Here is a 17,222-nt window from a genome sequence, read left to right as displayed (position 1 = left end):
AGTGGTGCGATGCTGCAGGAGCCAAGCCGGGGGATCGCCAAGTCGGGCCTGCGTGCAGCCGACCCCATAGCTCTCTCGACGCACGGCATGCTCCAGCGTTGCCGTAGCCTGCTGACTAGGATGATGATGTTACTTCAAGACCGAATAACTATACCGTGAATGACTTCAAATCAGCCCAGTCTTTGGTCACGGCCATATAAACCAAGACGCCTTCCGGCCGTTCTCTAAAGTACCTCCTAACATTACATGCTCCTCTGACTACCCCAAATGTTCTGCATTAAAACGTGTCAGATAAAGCCCCCAGCGACATTTCTTAAGCTGTAGCGTTGCTGTCCTTGCGGAGCATCTCTGCCACATCAGCGTCGATTCCGTCGTCTCCCCCAAGGTCAGGGAAATCGTCCCCGTCTAGCCGGCGCCTCTTGTTAGATCCGTTTGCTGATACCGGAATGGACTGATACTGAGAAGCCAGGTTTGAAAGCATCTCGATGCCAGTAGCGGGAGGCGGCTGGAAAGCCTGGCTTGACGCCGATCGCGCGCGATCTGCCTCACCTTCTCGGAGAACAGGCGGCTCATCGTGGATCGGGGGAGGGGTCAACGCTTCCACGCTAGGCGGCGTGAAAGCCTCGACCGGAGGAGGCGTGAGCGCTTCTACCTCTGGTCTCTCTGGTTCTGGACTCGCAGATGTTCCGTTGCCCGGCGACTGAGATGCCTCATGTGTTGGCAGTCCACGCATAATGGCGAGCTCGACCTCACGTCTCTTCTCCTCAGTTTCCGCCTTTCGCTTCGTCAGCTCGGCGTACTGTTTCTCGTCATTGACAAGCGCCTCCTGGTTCGCGCTTAGAAGCTTCTCCAACTCGCCAATCAGATCCTTGCGGGCCTTGACGCACTCGGCAACGGCACCCTCTGCGCTTGCCAGACTCTTGAGCAGACCATTCAGGCGTGCGGCATAGACAGGTGCCGAGGGAACTGGCGTGGACGGGTCGGTGAGCTTCTCAAAATCCTGGTTGGCGGTGCTGATGGCTGTCTTCGTGGGCAGGTTGAGCTTCGAAGCATTCTGGTACGAGGTTACGACCGGGATGAGCTCCGCTGGGACTGAAGGTCCGCCACCGATGCCAGGCCCTCCAAAGCTTGCCTTCGCGGTTCCACGGGCCTTGTCGAGCTCTGATAAATGTTAGTATGGTCCTTGAGCGGCCGTTGATGGACGTACCGTCGATGCGCGCTTCGATGGCTTGCTGGATGGGGGGTTCGAAAATGAAGCGGTCCTTCCAGACATCCACGACTCTTCTAATCTTGTTCTGAATCTCGGCCGGCGCACCCTTGTACGCCAATGCCGTAGCTTCAGCGACGACGGGAGAGAAGGCGACTAAAAAGTCTTCCTTGTGCCGCGCCTTTGACTGTTGGGTGACCTCTGTGGCGTGTTAGCGAGAATAAGGCAAGGCGGCGGACCAACATCTGCTTACCGTTGGCAAGGTAGATCAGGCTCAGCCGTTTTGTGCTTGATGAGTCCCGCAAACGTTGAAGCCAGAGCTGGACTGTGCGATCCGCATGCCTCCTACGAGTTGTCGTGTCAGTGCCATCATTGTTACCATCCTGGAGCCAGAAAGCTTACTTGTGGAACATGATCCATTGAGCTGCCGTGGCGATACTGTCGTGACTCTCATTCAGTGCCGACAGCTTCGCCAGCACGGCGTCGTCGTTGTATGCCATGACTGTTCGGGTAAACCGCGTTTATGCTGCGAATGAGACGGGATGAGGGCGCGCAGTGAGCTCTGCGGACGCGACGTCGCCAATCCGAGTAACCCTGGGCTCCGTTGGATGGCGGTTGGCGATTGATTCCCGTGGAGGGCACCTTATGGCACTACCTGCGCTTTGGGTCTCGATGCGCAGGATTGGGGTGCTCCAGAGTGAGAAGAACCACAGCAGGCGCAAGAGGTCTACGATCAATCACTGGGGGCTGAAACTCCAGCAGCAAACACCCTGCTTGCGCAAAGTGTCCGGTTCAGCACATCAGGCGTCCTTTGAACGACGAAAGCAAAAGGCGCGAGTGAGAGACTGCAGACCTATCAAATGCTTCCTTTTCTGAGATGAATTGAATGTTTTTCCGGGTAGAAGAAAAATGAAATGTATGAGCATCAGTTCAAAGGTCAAGATGAATCAAAACATTTGCTCCTGGCTCAGACGGATTGCTCTTACCTTAATAGAAATCCGATTCGCGGTACCGGGGTTATGCAGGTAAAGGCTGTGACTGGACTCCAGCCACGACGCAGCACGGACTTCCCTGATGACACAACGCAGGTACCTTTCAAGGTACATTCAACTATCCGATGGGCAGAGCTCCGAATGCTGCACACGGCAATCACCGCTCCTGACCAAGGTAGCGTCACCTGTCAAGTACCTACTTACCTTACCTACCTATCATTTCGCACCTTCGCTCCTACCACGTCGACGTCTTCCACCCGAACCAACGAAACGACCTCGAATCAACGGAATCTTGGGCGATTTTACCGTCAGACTTGCTGCGAATACATCTGGGTTGCTGACGGCGACTCTCACGACTACTACCATCCTCCTCCTTTTCCGTTCTATTTACACACAACACCACCAAAATGGCCGACAGATTCCCCTCGCTGGAGGACTTTGATTCGGGTGGTACGTGAAGACTCAGGGTACTGATGCCAGGTCTAACATCCTCACGTAGCTCAGACCGACATCAAGGATTCGGGTGCCTCCCCCTCTGCCGACGACTTCCTGGCCCGCGAAAAGGCCCTCCTTGGCGAGGATGCCAACCAGTTCGCCACGAGCGATGATGCCGTCGCATTCGGTTCCGGCGACGATGATCTTCTCGGTGGAGGCGGCGGCAGCAATGTCATCGCAGAGGAGTCTACATTCGAGTCGCAGTTTCCCGACCTCGCCAACCAGAACGAGGTTTGCATCTTCATCCCGGCCGCGTTTGCATTCACTGACAGCCCTCCAACAGGCCGTTGCCCCCGGTGCCATCCCCGGTGGCGGCATCACCGCCCCCAGCGTAAACTACAACTCTGGCTACAGCGCCTACGTCGAAGAAGAGGAGGAGCCCGCTGTCATTCGTGAATGGCGCGAGAAACGAGACGCTCAGATCGAGAAGCGTGCGGAGCAGTTCGCGGCGCAGCGCGAGGAGACCGTCAAGGAGGCCAGAGAGAACATTGACGATTTTTACAACAACTACAACGCCAAGAAGGAGAAGCAGATCTCCCAGGCACGGAAGGAGGCAGAGCAGTTCCTAGCCAGTCGCGAGGACACCGTCTCTGGGGGAACCAGCTGGGAGAGAATCGCAAAGCTGGTTGACGTGAGTGGAAAGGGCGCCAAGGGTGGCGCCTCTGGCTCTGGCAAGGAGCGCTTCCGCGAGATCTTGGTCAGCCTCAAGAAGGATGAGAAGGCACCCGGAGCTAGTGGTTACTAGACATAATGGGTAATGACGAAAATGGGTGGGAGCCGCGCGTGGAGGTTCGATACCATACGCGGGCTACAGAGCACGTGTACTTTAGACGACCTTTTCTGCCAAAAAAGATGGAGCAGGGAAAGGTTGCCATTTGGTAATTCTGACAGGCATAGTCATGAAACTTGATTGCGACGTCACTGTGTTCGTCGACTCTACATCGCGTGCAACAGAAGAAATGTGCTGTCTAGTGTTGATTCGGTCTATTGATCGCCTTACGAATCATACAATCTGCCCAACGGTCTTGCTAAAGGAAGGCTTATGTGCTCCATCTAGTTCTTGCCAAAGTAGCTGTTGTAGCCGAGGACCTTGCGGACACCACCGTACAGGGTGACTGTAAATTGTAAGCAACACGACGTCACCAGAGGGGTTAGGGGGGGGACTGAGTAGGGAGACGTACGGCCGAGGGTGCCCCAGAGGGCGACGGTGTAGGGGATCATGTAGACACGGCTGCGAGGGTTCTGCGATAATCGAGTCAGTCGGCTGGTCGACCACCGTGGGAGGATTGCGGGCGTGGGACTGCGCCAGCCTGACGTACGATCTTCCAGAGGCGGTTGTGCTCCTTGTAGGCGGTCTGGTAGAACTTCTGGAGCTCCGGGACCTTGTTCTTCGCGTTGACGAGACTGTGCGGACGTCAGAAATGCCCTCGTATGATGTGGTTCCTTGCGCTTCTCGGCGGGCAGCCATTGGCAATCACGATTCCCACGCAATCGACCGCCAGCTTTCTGGGATGCGGGTGTTCACGTACGCCATTTTGATCGATTCAATTGCGAGTTTCGCGGGGGATATTGGTGGGTTGCGTCGTCGTGGGCTTGCTCGTAGTATCGACTGTGAAGACGGTCGGTTCAATCAGGAACATGGGATGATGAGCCTGGATTGGTGGGCCGAAATGCCCGACTGACTAATCCGACCCACTTTCGCGCACTCTGCCGACGAATGGAACGGAGCTCAAATCGGTTTACTGATGGAGCTGTTGGCAATATTCTGGCAGAAGTTAGTTTTCTCCAGGATTCAATCTTTCAACCGACTACCCAGCTCCGAGATGCGGCCAGCACCGAAACCTGCACCCCCATAACCTGTCCGTTGCTATGCTTCACGCAGCGTCTCTTCGTACTCGCGTCCTGGTTGTACACTACGCAGGGCAATGCAATTGGCCTCACAATGTCTCCGTCACTTGAATAGAGCACGCCTCGGCCGGTGCCATCGATATCAAGGACTGGATGCAACCCGGCGAACGTTCTCAAATCTACCGAGGACAGCATGTGCCAGACCTTGCAAGCCTGGTTCTCGTATCCAGCCTTCCGTCTCAGAGTCTGTGACGTGCAACTCCGCGCGGCGGAATCCGCTTCCTGCAGCACAGCGTACCTTGCACACAAAACCCGATGCGCCGACAACACGGAACCATTTGCTGTCATTGGGGATATGCCCAGACATCCGAGTATCGGAAACGCAGAGAGGTCAGATGAGGCAGGCGGCAAGTGGAGGGCATATCTGTGTGGTTGACCTAAGCGACACCATCGACAACGATACTGACGCTTCGCTGTGGCTTGGTCTGCTCAACGTCGCCAAGCGGGAGCAGGGCAAAGACGGCGTGCTTGCCGTATGGGACGTGCTTCAAAGCCGGAAGGCATTGCGCGCCGCAGACGGCGAAGACGCAGAGCCCCTCTGGGCGATGATTCTGGAGGTTTTCATGGATGATGAGAGCCAACTTCAGCGCGTCGTCTCGTATGCCGAGTGGATGCTCGAGGCTCACTCTGCCCGGTGGCCGTCTCTATATCCAACAATTATCTCCCAATGCCTCCGCAACGGCCAATACCGAAGAGCGATGCGATGGCACATGCGCCTGATGCCCAACTTCGACCCCGGCCTAGAAGCTTTCGGCACCATGCTCTGTCGATTCATTACAAACACCGAGGCTGGTTTGCAGCAGACCTTGAAGTCGCTGTATGTTTCGACTTGCCACCACAGCCTCTACGACGACGTTGTCCCCCTGCTGTATGAGAGCGGGCTCTCCCAGCTCTGCGCGGAGTGGCGCGGCCTGTTCCTTCTCTATGGCGACGTACCAAATCATGCCGTCAAGTCTGAGCCTTACCTGACATTTCTCACTCGTTACTACCCAGGAACGCCTCTCAAGTTGGAGGAACAGTTGGTACTGGAAGGGAGTATACCGGTGGGCTGGGGCATGCAGCGTGAATCCCTGCTGGATGTAATGGACGGCACGCACGAGGTGGACCATGGCTCGGCGGGCAGGCGGTACAGCGATACGTTGGGCGCGCGTTGGTTTGCAAGCTCCTGGCTACCTCTAGACTTCGCAATTCACGCCGTCCACGCTCTTGGGGTGCGCCAAATCGGGCCTTTGTCACTGCAGTCTATTGCTCTGCGCGATCCCACCCCCGATGCAGTCATGGGCCGCATAGAACAATTGCACAAAGTCAATATCGGCATCGGCCATTCGACCTACGCTCTGGCGGTCAGACATTTTGCAGAAACCGCACAGCACGAGCTGCTCCACGAGCTGCTACACACCGACATACATCCGGAAGTGTTTGACGATCTGGCCACACTCGGAAGCATCCGCGACGAAGCCCTCCATGCGGAAAATATGAGGACGTATCACTTGCTGCTCGCCATACAGCCCGCAGTTGCTCAAGAGTCAATCGATACCACGTCGAACTTCCTGCTGCAGCAAAGTCTTCAACATGGCCAGGCCCGCCATGCGCTTGCCCTGATGAGGGACATGCGTTCCATGGACATCGATCTCTCCGCGACGTCTATTGAGCATATCTATTCCAACATTCTGGAACCCTTGTCTTGGGATCCGGATATAGCATTTGTCACGTGGGGGCCCTTGCGAACGGCCATGGACTACTTGAACCATCTGATGCTGCTGCGGGCGCCTGTACCTGCACGCTACTGGCAAAAAGTGCTTTTCGGTTTGGGGAAATTCGGACGATTCGACGATGTAGAAGACGTCTGTATTGGTCTGCTCGACGCATATCACAATGGGCACACAGTGCCGGGCGGGTTGCTGGGTGTGCACCCTGCGGATGCCCCGCCATGCAATGCTCTAAGCTCGAGGAGGGCGCTGCACATCCCGGCAGATCTGCCCGTCACACACGGTTATCACCCTTTGCACAAAATCTTTGAAAATCCGAAGTTGCAAGTAGCCATAGCCCGATGGGGTTTCAAACGCTCCGTCTCGCAGGCGTCGGCCTCGACATCAGTGGGAGACGACAAGCTGGTTATTCTGCGGGGTGTCCGGCTACTTGGCCAGCTGCAGAAGCGCGGTGTACTGTTGCAGGAGTCTGCCATTCGACGCGAAGTCATCAGACTCTTAGCTCATCTCCTTCATCCTCAAAGAAAGAAAGCAAAAGTTAGACTACCCGACCTGGCTGCTGTGAGGAAACAGATTAATGAAGCTCTCGGTCAATCTAAAGGGCAGGGCTTGATGCCTGAAATCAGTGTCCTGGAAGGACTGATTGTGGACGTCGTCCATAAGCGACGCGGGAGGACGCACCGCGACTTAGGATGAGAACAAAAATTCGCTCAACATTTGTCTAGAAGAAAATCATACATTTAATTTACACCTCGTCTCTCATCTCACCACATGTCGTTCCCAGCGCCTACTCGTCGCCATGCTTTTTGGGCTTAATCACTAGCAAGATGATTAAGCCGGCAATGATGATCAAGAGCAACAGTATAATTTTCCGCTTTGTCGTTTTCTTCTGGTATCCGGCGGCAACGACCAGCTCCTTCTCGGCTCCCTTTACGTCCGTGGCCATGCGCTCGACGTTGTAGTCTATCCTGTCCAGCATGGTGCCCTGGTCGATCACCATGTTCTGCAGGTCGCGGAAGATGTCGGCCAGCTCAATGATACCCTGTGCAATATCCTCAATCTCACGTTCGCGCTGGGTGATGGCTGTGTCATTCGATTGGAGGAGCTTTTGCTGTGTAGCCTGGAGTGTTGATTGTGAAAAGGACCTGTCCGCGTCCGACTCGAGCATTGAAGGGTCCATATAGGAGCTTGAGGGCTGCGGTGTTGATCCCCTATCCGCACTGGCCACGCCGCCCCCGAGGCCGCTCATCCCGCGTAGTTCTGTGTTGTCATCAATGGGCTGTCACGGGACATGTGCCAGAGCTCGCACTTACTTTTCAGATATGCGCTCTGCTTCTTCCTGAACAGCGCGCTAGCTTCTTGGACTCGTGAAGCCAATGATATCTGTATGTTCTTGGCCATCGTCTCTTCGGCGCTGGTAATGGTACCTGACTGTTTCGATTCCCTGACCATTTGTTCGACCTTTTGAATGCACCGATGGCAGTCATGGAAACCTTTGGTGATTTGCTGTGTGAGAGTCTCGATCTCTCTTTCCTCCGCCTTCTTGGTGTCCTCGTCATTGAAACCGGGTAGCACATGCTTCTGGTGTAAGCGCTCAAGAGCTTGGCTCCTGGTGGCGATGTCCGCCAGCAGGTCGGTGATCTCATCGGATATATCGGCCCAGCGAGGTGGAAGGAGATCCATCTCTATAACGGCATCGCCATCGTCCTCGAAGGCGCCAGCCGAGAGGAGGCCGCGGGTGTCGTCGCTCCCACTAGCATAGCTGCTACCCCCAAAGGCATCGCCGAAGCCATTCCCACCGGCTGCACCACCGTATTTGGAGCGTTTCGTAGGATGGTGTGCATACGTTTGCCGATAGGAAATATACCTGCGGCGGGAGGCTGGGTGTCAGCGAGAGGCGGGACGAGCAGCTTCGCAGGTGCCTTTGAGGGATGCGAAGCGCATGTGGACAGGCTTACAGGTTCGTGCGGTCTCGCCACATGGCGGACGCCAGATAGCTGTGATAATACTCCTCAGCCTGGGGTCCTTTGTCGCTCGCTGCGCGGGCCGCTCAGGGTCGTCGTCATGAACGGAGGGTCGTGAAGGGAGAACAGGACACCATTGGCGTGGGCAAGACGCAACGTGACGAGTGCCGACGAGTCGCGAAAGTGTAATAGGTGTCGGTTGTCAAATACGCAAGGGCGGACACACGTCAACGGGAGTTGTCAAGGGCGGCTGAACGTGTGCGCGCTGTCCGGAATGGCAAGGTACAGCTCCAAGACTCGTTTGGCATTACTTTTCGCAGGTATGCGCAGAAGGCATGTGGTTTGTAAGTTGCCTAAGTCAGACAGGTCGGCAAGTGACAGACAGCTTCTTGAATCTCGAGGTGCTCGTGCTCCAGACCGGGGATTCGCCGACAGGTCGCATTAATATTACCTACATTACCTTGGGTACACTGTTGGAATTGGACAGGTATCTCATGGTGGAACAGATTGCGTCAGGCCTGCCATCTCCTTCCTTACGTACCTACCTACTACCTACATACCCAGGTAGAGGCAGGCACTGAGGCGCCTGTGGACCGACCGGCAGCTCCTGACTGTCCGTGCTGGCGAGACTGCTCAGTGCCTACCACCAGGCCCAGTACTTAGCATCTACGGATACCTACCTTATGCAGTAGATTTAGGTATAAGCAACAGGCGGCGTGCAAGTTACAGTGGGAACTTGACTGCCGAATTCCCACCTTGAGGCAACTGATATTACTTTATGTCAGCTTGCATCATGATTAATGTACCTGGAAAATTAAGCTGTGGGTTCCATGTTGGTACACAGTGACACCTGGCACGCCTGGCAGTCATCACCCTTTACTATTTCCATGTCTGGAAGGGTCCATCCCAAAGCCGTTCTGAGGACAGAAGTTCAGTCCAACTCACAGGTACCACACGGAACGGTGTATCTGCCTACGAATACCTACCTACCATAGGCACCTTAGGCAAGGTTTGCAGAGCTCATGGGGCTCCGTACCTTACCTGGAACTCTTTAACGAGGGTGCCTTACCTACATAAGGCCTATAGGTAAGTGAGGACAAGACTGGAATTGCCTTGGAGACTTCGAAAGGCAGCTTAAGCGCAGCCTGGTCGACATGGTTCAACACCTGATGCTCCGGACGCCGGCCCAGCCTGTCAGCTTCCAGCCTTCGACGCCCGCGGCCCCCCTATCGCCCGACCACATTCCCCCCTTCCGCCCCATTCCTCCCCACGAGCTGCACACTAAAGAAAAGCTCGACCCCCCAAGGCATCCAGTAGCATCCAACCCGGCCAGGACCTAAGAACAACTCTTGCGAATATCCTCCGGCTTCAGCAACTCAGCCCCCATAACATTCGGACACATCAGACTCCCAAATATCCTTTCCGCAATTCATAGTCTCTATTCGTCATGGTCAGTAATGTCGCTTTCCAACTTTGCGCCCTGTCCCGCATCGACATCAGGAGCCAACCCCGCGGCTGAGGGGCTGTTGATTGTTGATTGTTGACACTCATCGCCGCCGCCCATGCTAACGCCGTCTCTTAATTCAGGCTGACTCCCTCACCGAAGAGCAAGTCTCCGAGTTCAAGGAGGCCTTCTCCCTCTTTGTGAGTCCCTTTCTTCATCTCGCTGCCATCTCTTGCTCCTGGCGACAATCGTGGCCTTTGCTAACCCACACAAGGACAAGGATGGCGATGGTCAGTGCCTCACCCCTTTTGCTCCCCTTCGATGCGCTCCTGAGAACGCCGTTCGCGACCGTCGATACACCAGCGGCATTCGATGCCGCCGTCGAGGCATGTAGAATCGAGCTAAAGAGTTGGACAGGCCAAATCACTACAAAGGAGCTGGGCACCGTCATGCGCTCTCTCGGCCAGAACCCCTCCGAGTCGGAGCTCCAGGACATGATCAACGAGGTCGACGCCGACAACAACGGCACCATCGACTTTCCCGGTAGGTGGACATGCGGAATCCTGCGTCACACAATACAGGCCCGCTGACTGTCCTCCAGAGTTCCTGACTATGATGGCCCGCAAGATGAAGGATACCGACTCCGAAGAGGAGATTCGCGAGGCTTTCAAGGTTGGCTACGACGGTGCTTTTCCGCTGCGATCGATGTTGACTCTGAATAGGTCTTTGACCGCGACAACAACGGCTTCATCTCCGCCGCCGAGTTGCGTCACGTCATGACCTCCATTGGTGAGAAGCTTACCGACGACGAGGTTGACGAGATGATTCGCGAGGCCGATCAGGACGGCGATGGACGCATTGACTGTGAGTGTCGATTGATTGGTATGCGTCATGGGCACTAACAGGCGGTGTAGACAACGAGTTCGTCCAGCTGATGATGCAGAAGTAAGGCGTCAGGTTGTTCGAGCAGCGGCGCCAGGCCTAGAACACTGGCGACGTGACGTTTTGTTTCTTGCGAGGAAAGACGTGGGTAGGCCTTCGGGTCTGGTTTGGTTGGGGGGAAAGTAATGCATCCCTTTTCGACGGCGCAAGTTTCCTTGCTCAAAGACCCAGCGGAAGGACGAGTTTGACATTCGGACGGATGGAGGACTCTATGATTACGTCTCATTACCAGCACGCTTGCCTGTCCCGTTCCTGCTCTCATGATGCTTTTATAACGAATATACACACCCCACAGACAGAGACACAAGACGTATTTCGATGAGACCGGGGTTGCACTTAGAAGGGGTTTCCTCTAGGACGACGAATGCAAAAGTAAAGTAGCACCATGCGGACCAAGCAGTATGTGAAATTGTTGCATGTCAGGTGTTGAGAAGTAGTTGTCGATCGTCTCGGGATGTCAAAGTACTCAAACAATGGTCGGGCAAGGGAATCACAGGCGTGAGATCAAGCCCAAAACCTCTTCAACAGAGCTAATCACATGTGCCTGACGCGGCAGACCGATCTGACTTGGCAGGGCTGCAGGCACTGCCTCGATTTGACCCTCATACCTAGGTAAGGCAGCTGAGAAGAAAGAAACAAGCGACGACGGGAGCTACTGGACCACACCGTGGCCGACTCGAATGGACATTGGCGGCTAAGGTGCCTGCTGAAAGGCCCGCGACAGTGCCCCTAAAACCCCTGAAGCTTACCGACCCGCTACGGGAATAATTTGCGCCTGACATATAGGGCCGCACTCTAACATCGGCTCCACTGACGTGACGCTGGGACCTGCCAGTGGCAGGCTGGAGACCTGCTGTACCTGCACCAGCACCGATACGTGCACCGTCGAGCCCGCCCGGACCTGACATCCTGGGCATGCCAATCTGGTCTATTCGTCAACAATCGAAAGTCTGCTGCAACTCGACCATTCCAACATCTCGACGCTGGTGACTCGCGAAACGAGAGCTCCCGACGAGCCTGCATCCTCGTCCATTTCACCCGTAGGCACGATCAGCCTGTTCCAGGCCCTACACGGGCCGCCCCTTGTTGCCCGACATGAGTTCCTGTACGAGAGTAGCCCCTGCCCCTCTATGCCGCTGGTCTGGAGCTGACATGCATTATACCACAGTGAAGCAATTCATCCGCAACGTTAGAGCCGCCAAGACTATTGCCGACGAACGAGCTGTCATCCAGAAGGAAAGCGCTTCTATTCGAGCAAGTTTCAGGGAAGAGAGTGGCGATCACAGCGTGAGGTGCGCATCCGCTCCGAGGCGCCCAACCCAAGGTATCGGGACCGTGGCTGACTGTCGAGTAACAGAAGGAACAATGTCGCCAAGCTCCTCTACCTCTTCACCCTCGGCGAGCGAACTCATTTCGGTCAGATTGAGTGTCTGAAGCTGCTGGCCTCTCCGCGATTCGCAGATAAGCGCCTGGGTCATTTGGCAACCAGTTTGCTACTTGACGAGAATCAGGAGGTGTTGACACTGGTCACAAACTCGCTCAAAAAGTATGGATGTGATGCCTTTGGTGGCTATACAGTCGTGAACTAACACGCTGCAGTGACCTCTCCCACTCGAACCAATATGTCGTCGGCCTGGCCCTCTGCACCCTCGGCAACATTGCATCTATCGAAATGTCCAGAGATCTATTCGCCGAAGTCGAGGCTTGTATTAACACGTCGAACCCCTATATTCGGAGGAAAGCCGCCCTTTGCGCCATGCGTATATGCCGGAAGGTCCCCGACCTCCAGGAGCACTTCGTCGACAAGGCCCACCAGCTCCTGTCCGACCGGAATCATGGTGTCTTGCTTTGCGGTCTGACTCTGGTCACCAGCTTGTGCGAGGCCGACGAGGAAGAAGGTGGGGAGGAAGGGATTGTCGAAAAGTTCAAGTCCTTCGTTCCGGGCCTTGTCAGGACTCTGAAGGGGTTGGCAACATCTGGTTATGCCCCCGAACACGACGTTACGGGCATCACCGACCCCTTCGTCCAAGTCAAGATTCTGCGCCTGCTGAGGGTGCTGGCTATGGGAGACGCGCAGGTCACCGAGCAAATCAACGATATTCTGGCCCAGGTTGCGACGAACACGGACTCGTCAAAGAATGTGGGAAATTCTATCCTGTACGAGGCTGTGCTCACGATTCTGGACATCGAGGCCGACTCTGGTTTGCGCGTCCTTGGAGTCAACATCCTGGGCAAGTTCTTGTCCAACCGCGATAACAACATCCGCTACGTCGCTCTCAATACTCTCATCAAGGTCGTGGCCATCGAGCCGAATGCCGTCCAGAGGCATCGCAACACGATTCTCGAGTGTTTGAGAGACCCCGATATCAGCATCAGGAGGCGCGCTTTAGAACTAAGCTTCACCCTTATTAACGAGAGCAACGTCCGGGTTCTTATCCGGGAGCTGCTCGCCTTCCTCGAGGTCGCCGACAACGAGTTTAAGCCCACAATGACCAGTCAAATAGGCATCGCTGCGGATAAGTTTGCACCCAACAAGCGCTGGCACGTCGATACTATGCTTCGGGTACTCACTCTCGCCGGTAACTACGTCAAGGAGCCCATCATGTCCTCCTTCATCCGATTAGTCGCCACCGCGCCCGAACTGCAGACGTACGCGGTTCAGAAGCTCTACACGAATCTGAAAAAGGACATCACCCAAGAGAGTTTGACGCAAGCCGGAGCATGGTGCATTGGCGAGTACGGGGACGCTCTGCTGAGAGGAGGTCAGTATGAGGAGGAGGAGCTCGTGCAGGAGGTGAAGGAGCATGAAATCATTGATCTCTTCTCGACCATCTTGAACAGCAACTACGCCACCCAGGTATCGACCGAGTATATCGTCACGGCCCTCATCAAGCTCACAACGAGACTGTCCGACTCGACGCAGATCGCAAGAGTTCGCCAGCTGTTGGAGATTCATCAAACGAGTTTGGACGTTGAGGTGCAGCAAAGAGCCGTGGAGTACAGCAACCTCTTTTCGTATGACCAGATCCGCAACGGCGTCTTGGAGAAGATGCCGCCTCCTCAGATCAAGGAGGAGTCGCGCGTGCTGGGCCCCGCAACGACCAAAAAGTCTGCAAAGGCTGCGAACAGGAGATCCCGCGTTGTCAAGCCCACTGAGCAGGATCTCCTATTCGATCTCATGGACACTCCTCTCACAACTACACCTGCTCCTGGCGGTGCCTCCAACACCGATCTGCTTGCCGACATTTTGGGCGGCACATCGTCACCTCCTACTTCCGCCTCTCCCCAGCCGCAACAATCCAATGTTGCGTCGATAATGGACCTTTTCTCTCCAGGCCCTGCTCAGCCAGCGGCCTCCCCTGCCCCCGTCGTAGGCGGCGGCTCAAATATGGACCTGATGTCCTCAATGGCTGCCGCAACCCCTCCACCCCAGCCGCAAGCTGCTCCGCAGGCACCGGCAGGTCTACCAGTCTACGACAACAATGGGCTCAACGTCAGCTTCCAGGTTCAGCGCAATGCCGAGGGTCTTGTCCAGGCCATTGCGCGGTTCCGAAACTCGGGTGCTGGTCCTTTGTCAAACGTGGGACTGCAAGCAGCCGTTCCTAAGACGCAGAAGCTGCAGCTCATGAGCATCTCCAGTACGGAGGTCGGCCCGGGTGCTGAGGCCACCCAGAAAATGATTGTCTCTGGGGCCAAGGGAGTAAGTCAAGTTCGTGGCCGATTGATACAGACAAAGCTAACTGTATGTAGCCATTGCGTTTACGCTTGAGGATTGGCTATGCGCACCCATCAGCCGGAGAAGTGATGGACCAGGTGAACTGGACCGAACCATCTTGAGGCGGCGGCCCACCAAGATCAAATGAGCATTGATGACTTGGGCTTGTGTATTTAATATGGCAAGGCAAGCGTGATCAAAATAGATGAATCTGCAACGATAAAAGTCGAGCAGCGTTCTTAGTACTGGTGCCTCGAAAGCATACCTATTGAGATGGTTTGTAGGTAGTTTGGGTTTGACGTTCAGGGCATTTTGCGGGGACTGAGCCTGACGGGCGTCCGACGTCCCAAAGCATTTAAGGTACAAAGCACCTGGCGGGAACACCAATTCTTACTCAGGGCTTCAACGGCCATTCCTCCACTGAAGCGTGCTCTCTGTTGCGATCAGGGTTACGATAATCTCGTCCTATATAATAGCACCGTTGACGCGCTTGTATAATTTGCCAACCTTTTACTGAAAGTCCCCGCAGCGAATCCTGGGAATTGTCATATTATGTAAGCGACGTATTTACGAAGCGTAGCCGACCTTACCCGACTTTGAAATTCCGATCCCCCGATAACAAAATCTTCCCGGATCAGCCACCTCGTCGCAACTCTACTCCTTCGGCGTAACTTGTATCCTTCTCCCCTCTAAAGAACCGCTCATACCTCCGTCACAATGCTGGCCGCCCGTACTTTCGCTGCGCCCATGAGGCGGCAGGTTCTGCGCGCTGCCCCTCGCGCCGCCGCCGTTTCCCAGTTCCAGGTACGCAGTTGATAGTCCCCGATCCCCCGATCTGGCCCCTCCAGCAGCTCCACGTACAACCCGCAGCGTCGAGCCGCAACATCACCATCTGACGGCTAGCACAGCGTTGGCTAACAAAAGAAGCAGAACTCCAGATTTTACAGCGAGAAGGTCGCCAAGTTCAACGGCGTCAAGGACTCTAACGTATGTACACCATCAAGCTCGTTCCCGTTCCAGATGCCCCACATGGTTTGCGCGCAATAGGAATATGTCGCTCTTGTTGTACACGTTGGACAGCTCAATTGGCGACGCCCAATCCGCAGTATTCCAGGTTTTTGAGGCACTAGCATGCTGATTTCGTCGCGCAGGGCAACTACCCGGTCAGCTTGATTGAGGGTGACGGAATCGGTCCCGAGATCTCCCAGGCCGTCAAGGACATCTTCGCCGCGGCAAAGGTACGTTTGGTCACAGCACTTGCGCCTCTTTTCTCAGCAGTAGACCTGGTACTGATCATTCAGAAAAGGCCCCCGTCACTTGGGAGCCTGTCGATGTCACTCCCATCCTCAAGGATGGCAAGACTGCCATCCCCGATGCCGCCATTGAGAGCATCAAGCGCAACAAGATCGCCCTGAAGGGTCCCCTCGCCGTATGTATATGCCTACCAAGCCAGGATCATCAGCCAGTTTTGCTCACCATTTCTCGCTGCAGACCCCCATTGGCAAGGGCCACGTCTCCCTCAACCTGACTCTCCGCCGCACCTTCAACCTCTTCGCCAACTTGCGTCCCTGCCGATCCGTCGCCGGCTACAAGACCCCCTACGACAACGTCGACACCGTCCTGATCCGCGAGAACACCGAGGGTGAATACTCTGGTATCGAGCATGTCGTTGTTGATGGTGTCGTCCAGTCCATCAAGCTCATCACCCGCGAGGCCTCCGAGCGCGTCCTCCGCTTTGCCTTCCAGCACGCCCGCGAGATTGGTCGCAAGAAGGTCCGCGTTGTTCACAAGGCCACCATCATGAAGATGTCCGACGGTCTCTTCCTCAAGACCGGTAACGAGGTCGCCAAGGACTTCCCCGATATCGAGTTCGATGCCGAGCTCCTCGACAACACCTGCCTGAAGATGACCACCGACCCTCTCCCCTACAACGACAAGGTCCTCGTCATGCCCAACCTGTACGGTGACATTCTGTCCGACATGTGCGCCGGTCTCATCGGCGGTCTCGGCCTCACCCCCTCCGGCAACATCGGCGACGAGTGCTCCATCTTCGAGGCTGTCCACGGCTCCGCCCCCGACATTGCCGGCAAGGGCTTGGCTAACCCCACTGCTCTCCTGCTCTCCTCCATGATGATGTTGCGTCACATGAGCCTCGGCGAGTACGCCGACAGAATCGAGAAGGCTGCTTTTGATACCCTCGCGGAAGGAAAGGCCCTCACTGGTGACCTGGGTGGCAAGGCCAAGACGGACGAGTTCGCTGGCGCCATCATTTCCAAGCTGTAAATACCTGCATCGGTGGATACCTGCATTTCCTGATAGAGATCCGGGATACCTGTAGTAGACTGTACATCAACGGATATTTTCTTGCGTTAGAGCCATAGTCGTAAATGAATGAATTGATGAATCCCGACAGAAGCTGACGGTGCGCTCTGTTGCCCGTCGTGACCCAGATCCATATGGGTAGGTGTGCAGGTACAGCTCGGTCTGGAAACGTAGTCAATCGGCGCAGCCAAATTCGGGAGAGAATCCTTCCGTTTCAGGCGACGACCGGCCGAATAAATGGCTTTACGGCACAAGGCCGACGACTACCTGCCAGATAACGGTAGGGGTTGCGGTAGCTTGTTGTCTACGGCGGTTCCTGGCTTTGCGGCCCACACGGGCCTGGGTGTGTGTGTGGGTGTGTGCGCGCGCGACGGCGTATGTCATCCAGTGTCCGACGTCGGGCCATCAAAGGGCGTCTCAACTCCAATATCTGCTAGAGTCCACAGCGTCACCAAATGCGTGGCCTCGGCCGATCAAGACTGTTTTGTGTCGTTTCAGGCCCTCACTCTCGTGAGTTCCGATCA

General features: G+C 55.6%; 7 protein-coding genes across 7 annotated transcripts; 4 read left to right on the top strand and 3 right to left on the bottom strand.

The window, feature by feature from the left end:
* Positions 1-313: 313 nt before the first annotated feature.
* CGCA056_v008557 (UPF0400 protein) lies at positions 314-1,707 on the bottom strand (the record flags this gene model as incomplete). Its single annotated transcript, XM_037323804.1, has 4 exons — positions 314-1,161; positions 1,208-1,408; positions 1,461-1,552; positions 1,610-1,707. The coding sequence occupies 4 exons, from the start codon at positions 1,705-1,707 to the stop codon at positions 314-316; spliced, it is 1,239 nt and encodes a 412-aa protein (XP_037178294.1).
* An 899-nt stretch (positions 1,708-2,606) lies between these two features.
* Positions 2,607-3,439, top strand: clc1 (Clathrin light chain; the record flags this gene model as incomplete). Its single annotated transcript, XM_037323803.1, has 3 exons — positions 2,607-2,649; positions 2,699-2,925; positions 2,978-3,439. 3 exons carry the CDS (start codon positions 2,607-2,609, stop codon positions 3,437-3,439), a joined length of 732 nt encoding a protein of 243 aa, XP_037178139.1.
* A 308-nt stretch (positions 3,440-3,747) lies between these two features.
* Positions 3,748-4,228, bottom strand: CGCA056_v008555 (uncharacterized protein; the record flags this gene model as incomplete). Its single annotated transcript, XM_037323802.1, has 4 exons — positions 3,748-3,809; positions 3,876-3,936; positions 4,014-4,098; positions 4,173-4,228. 4 exons carry the CDS (start codon positions 4,226-4,228, stop codon positions 3,748-3,750), a joined length of 264 nt encoding a protein of 87 aa, XP_037178579.1.
* Positions 4,229-4,937: 709 nt separating this feature from the next.
* On the top strand, positions 4,938-7,007 carry CGCA056_v008554 (uncharacterized protein; the record flags this gene model as incomplete). The annotated part of the gene is made up of 1 exon (XM_037323801.1): positions 4,938-7,007. One exon carries the CDS (start codon positions 4,938-4,940, stop codon positions 7,005-7,007), a length of 2,070 nt encoding a protein of 689 aa, XP_037178582.1.
* Positions 7,008-7,098: 91 nt separating this feature from the next.
* On the bottom strand, positions 7,099-8,292 carry tlg2 (t-SNARE affecting a late Golgi compartment protein 2; the record flags this gene model as incomplete). Its single annotated transcript, XM_037323800.1, has 3 exons — positions 7,099-7,571; positions 7,625-8,178; positions 8,270-8,292. 3 exons carry the CDS (start codon positions 8,290-8,292, stop codon positions 7,099-7,101), a joined length of 1,050 nt encoding a protein of 349 aa, XP_037178592.1.
* A 3,464-nt stretch (positions 8,293-11,756) lies between these two features.
* APL4 (AP-1 complex subunit gamma-1) lies at positions 11,757-14,498 on the top strand (the record flags this gene model as incomplete). Its single annotated transcript, XM_037323799.1, has 5 exons — positions 11,757-11,766; positions 11,830-11,953; positions 12,019-12,207; positions 12,261-14,361; positions 14,412-14,498. 5 exons carry the CDS (start codon positions 11,757-11,759, stop codon positions 14,496-14,498), a joined length of 2,511 nt encoding a protein of 836 aa, XP_037178593.1.
* Positions 14,499-15,093: 595 nt separating this feature from the next.
* On the top strand, positions 15,094-16,659 carry CGCA056_v008551 (Isocitrate dehydrogenase [NAD] subunit 2; the record flags this gene model as incomplete). The annotated part of the gene is made up of 5 exons (XM_037323798.1): positions 15,094-15,180; positions 15,307-15,363; positions 15,528-15,614; positions 15,683-15,805; positions 15,868-16,659. 5 exons carry the CDS (start codon positions 15,094-15,096, stop codon positions 16,657-16,659), a joined length of 1,146 nt encoding a protein of 381 aa, XP_037178590.1.
* Between the last annotated feature and the right edge of the window lie 563 nt (positions 16,660-17,222).

This window comes from Colletotrichum aenigma (genome assembly GCF_013390185.1).
Source record: "Colletotrichum aenigma strain Cg56 chromosome Unknown KSG_Cg56_contig05, whole genome shotgun sequence".
NCBI lineage: Eukaryota > Fungi > Ascomycota > Sordariomycetes > Glomerellales > Glomerellaceae > Colletotrichum > Colletotrichum aenigma.
Note: the sequence above shows the minus strand (reverse complement) of the source record. Positions and strands in the feature narration are given on the sequence as shown.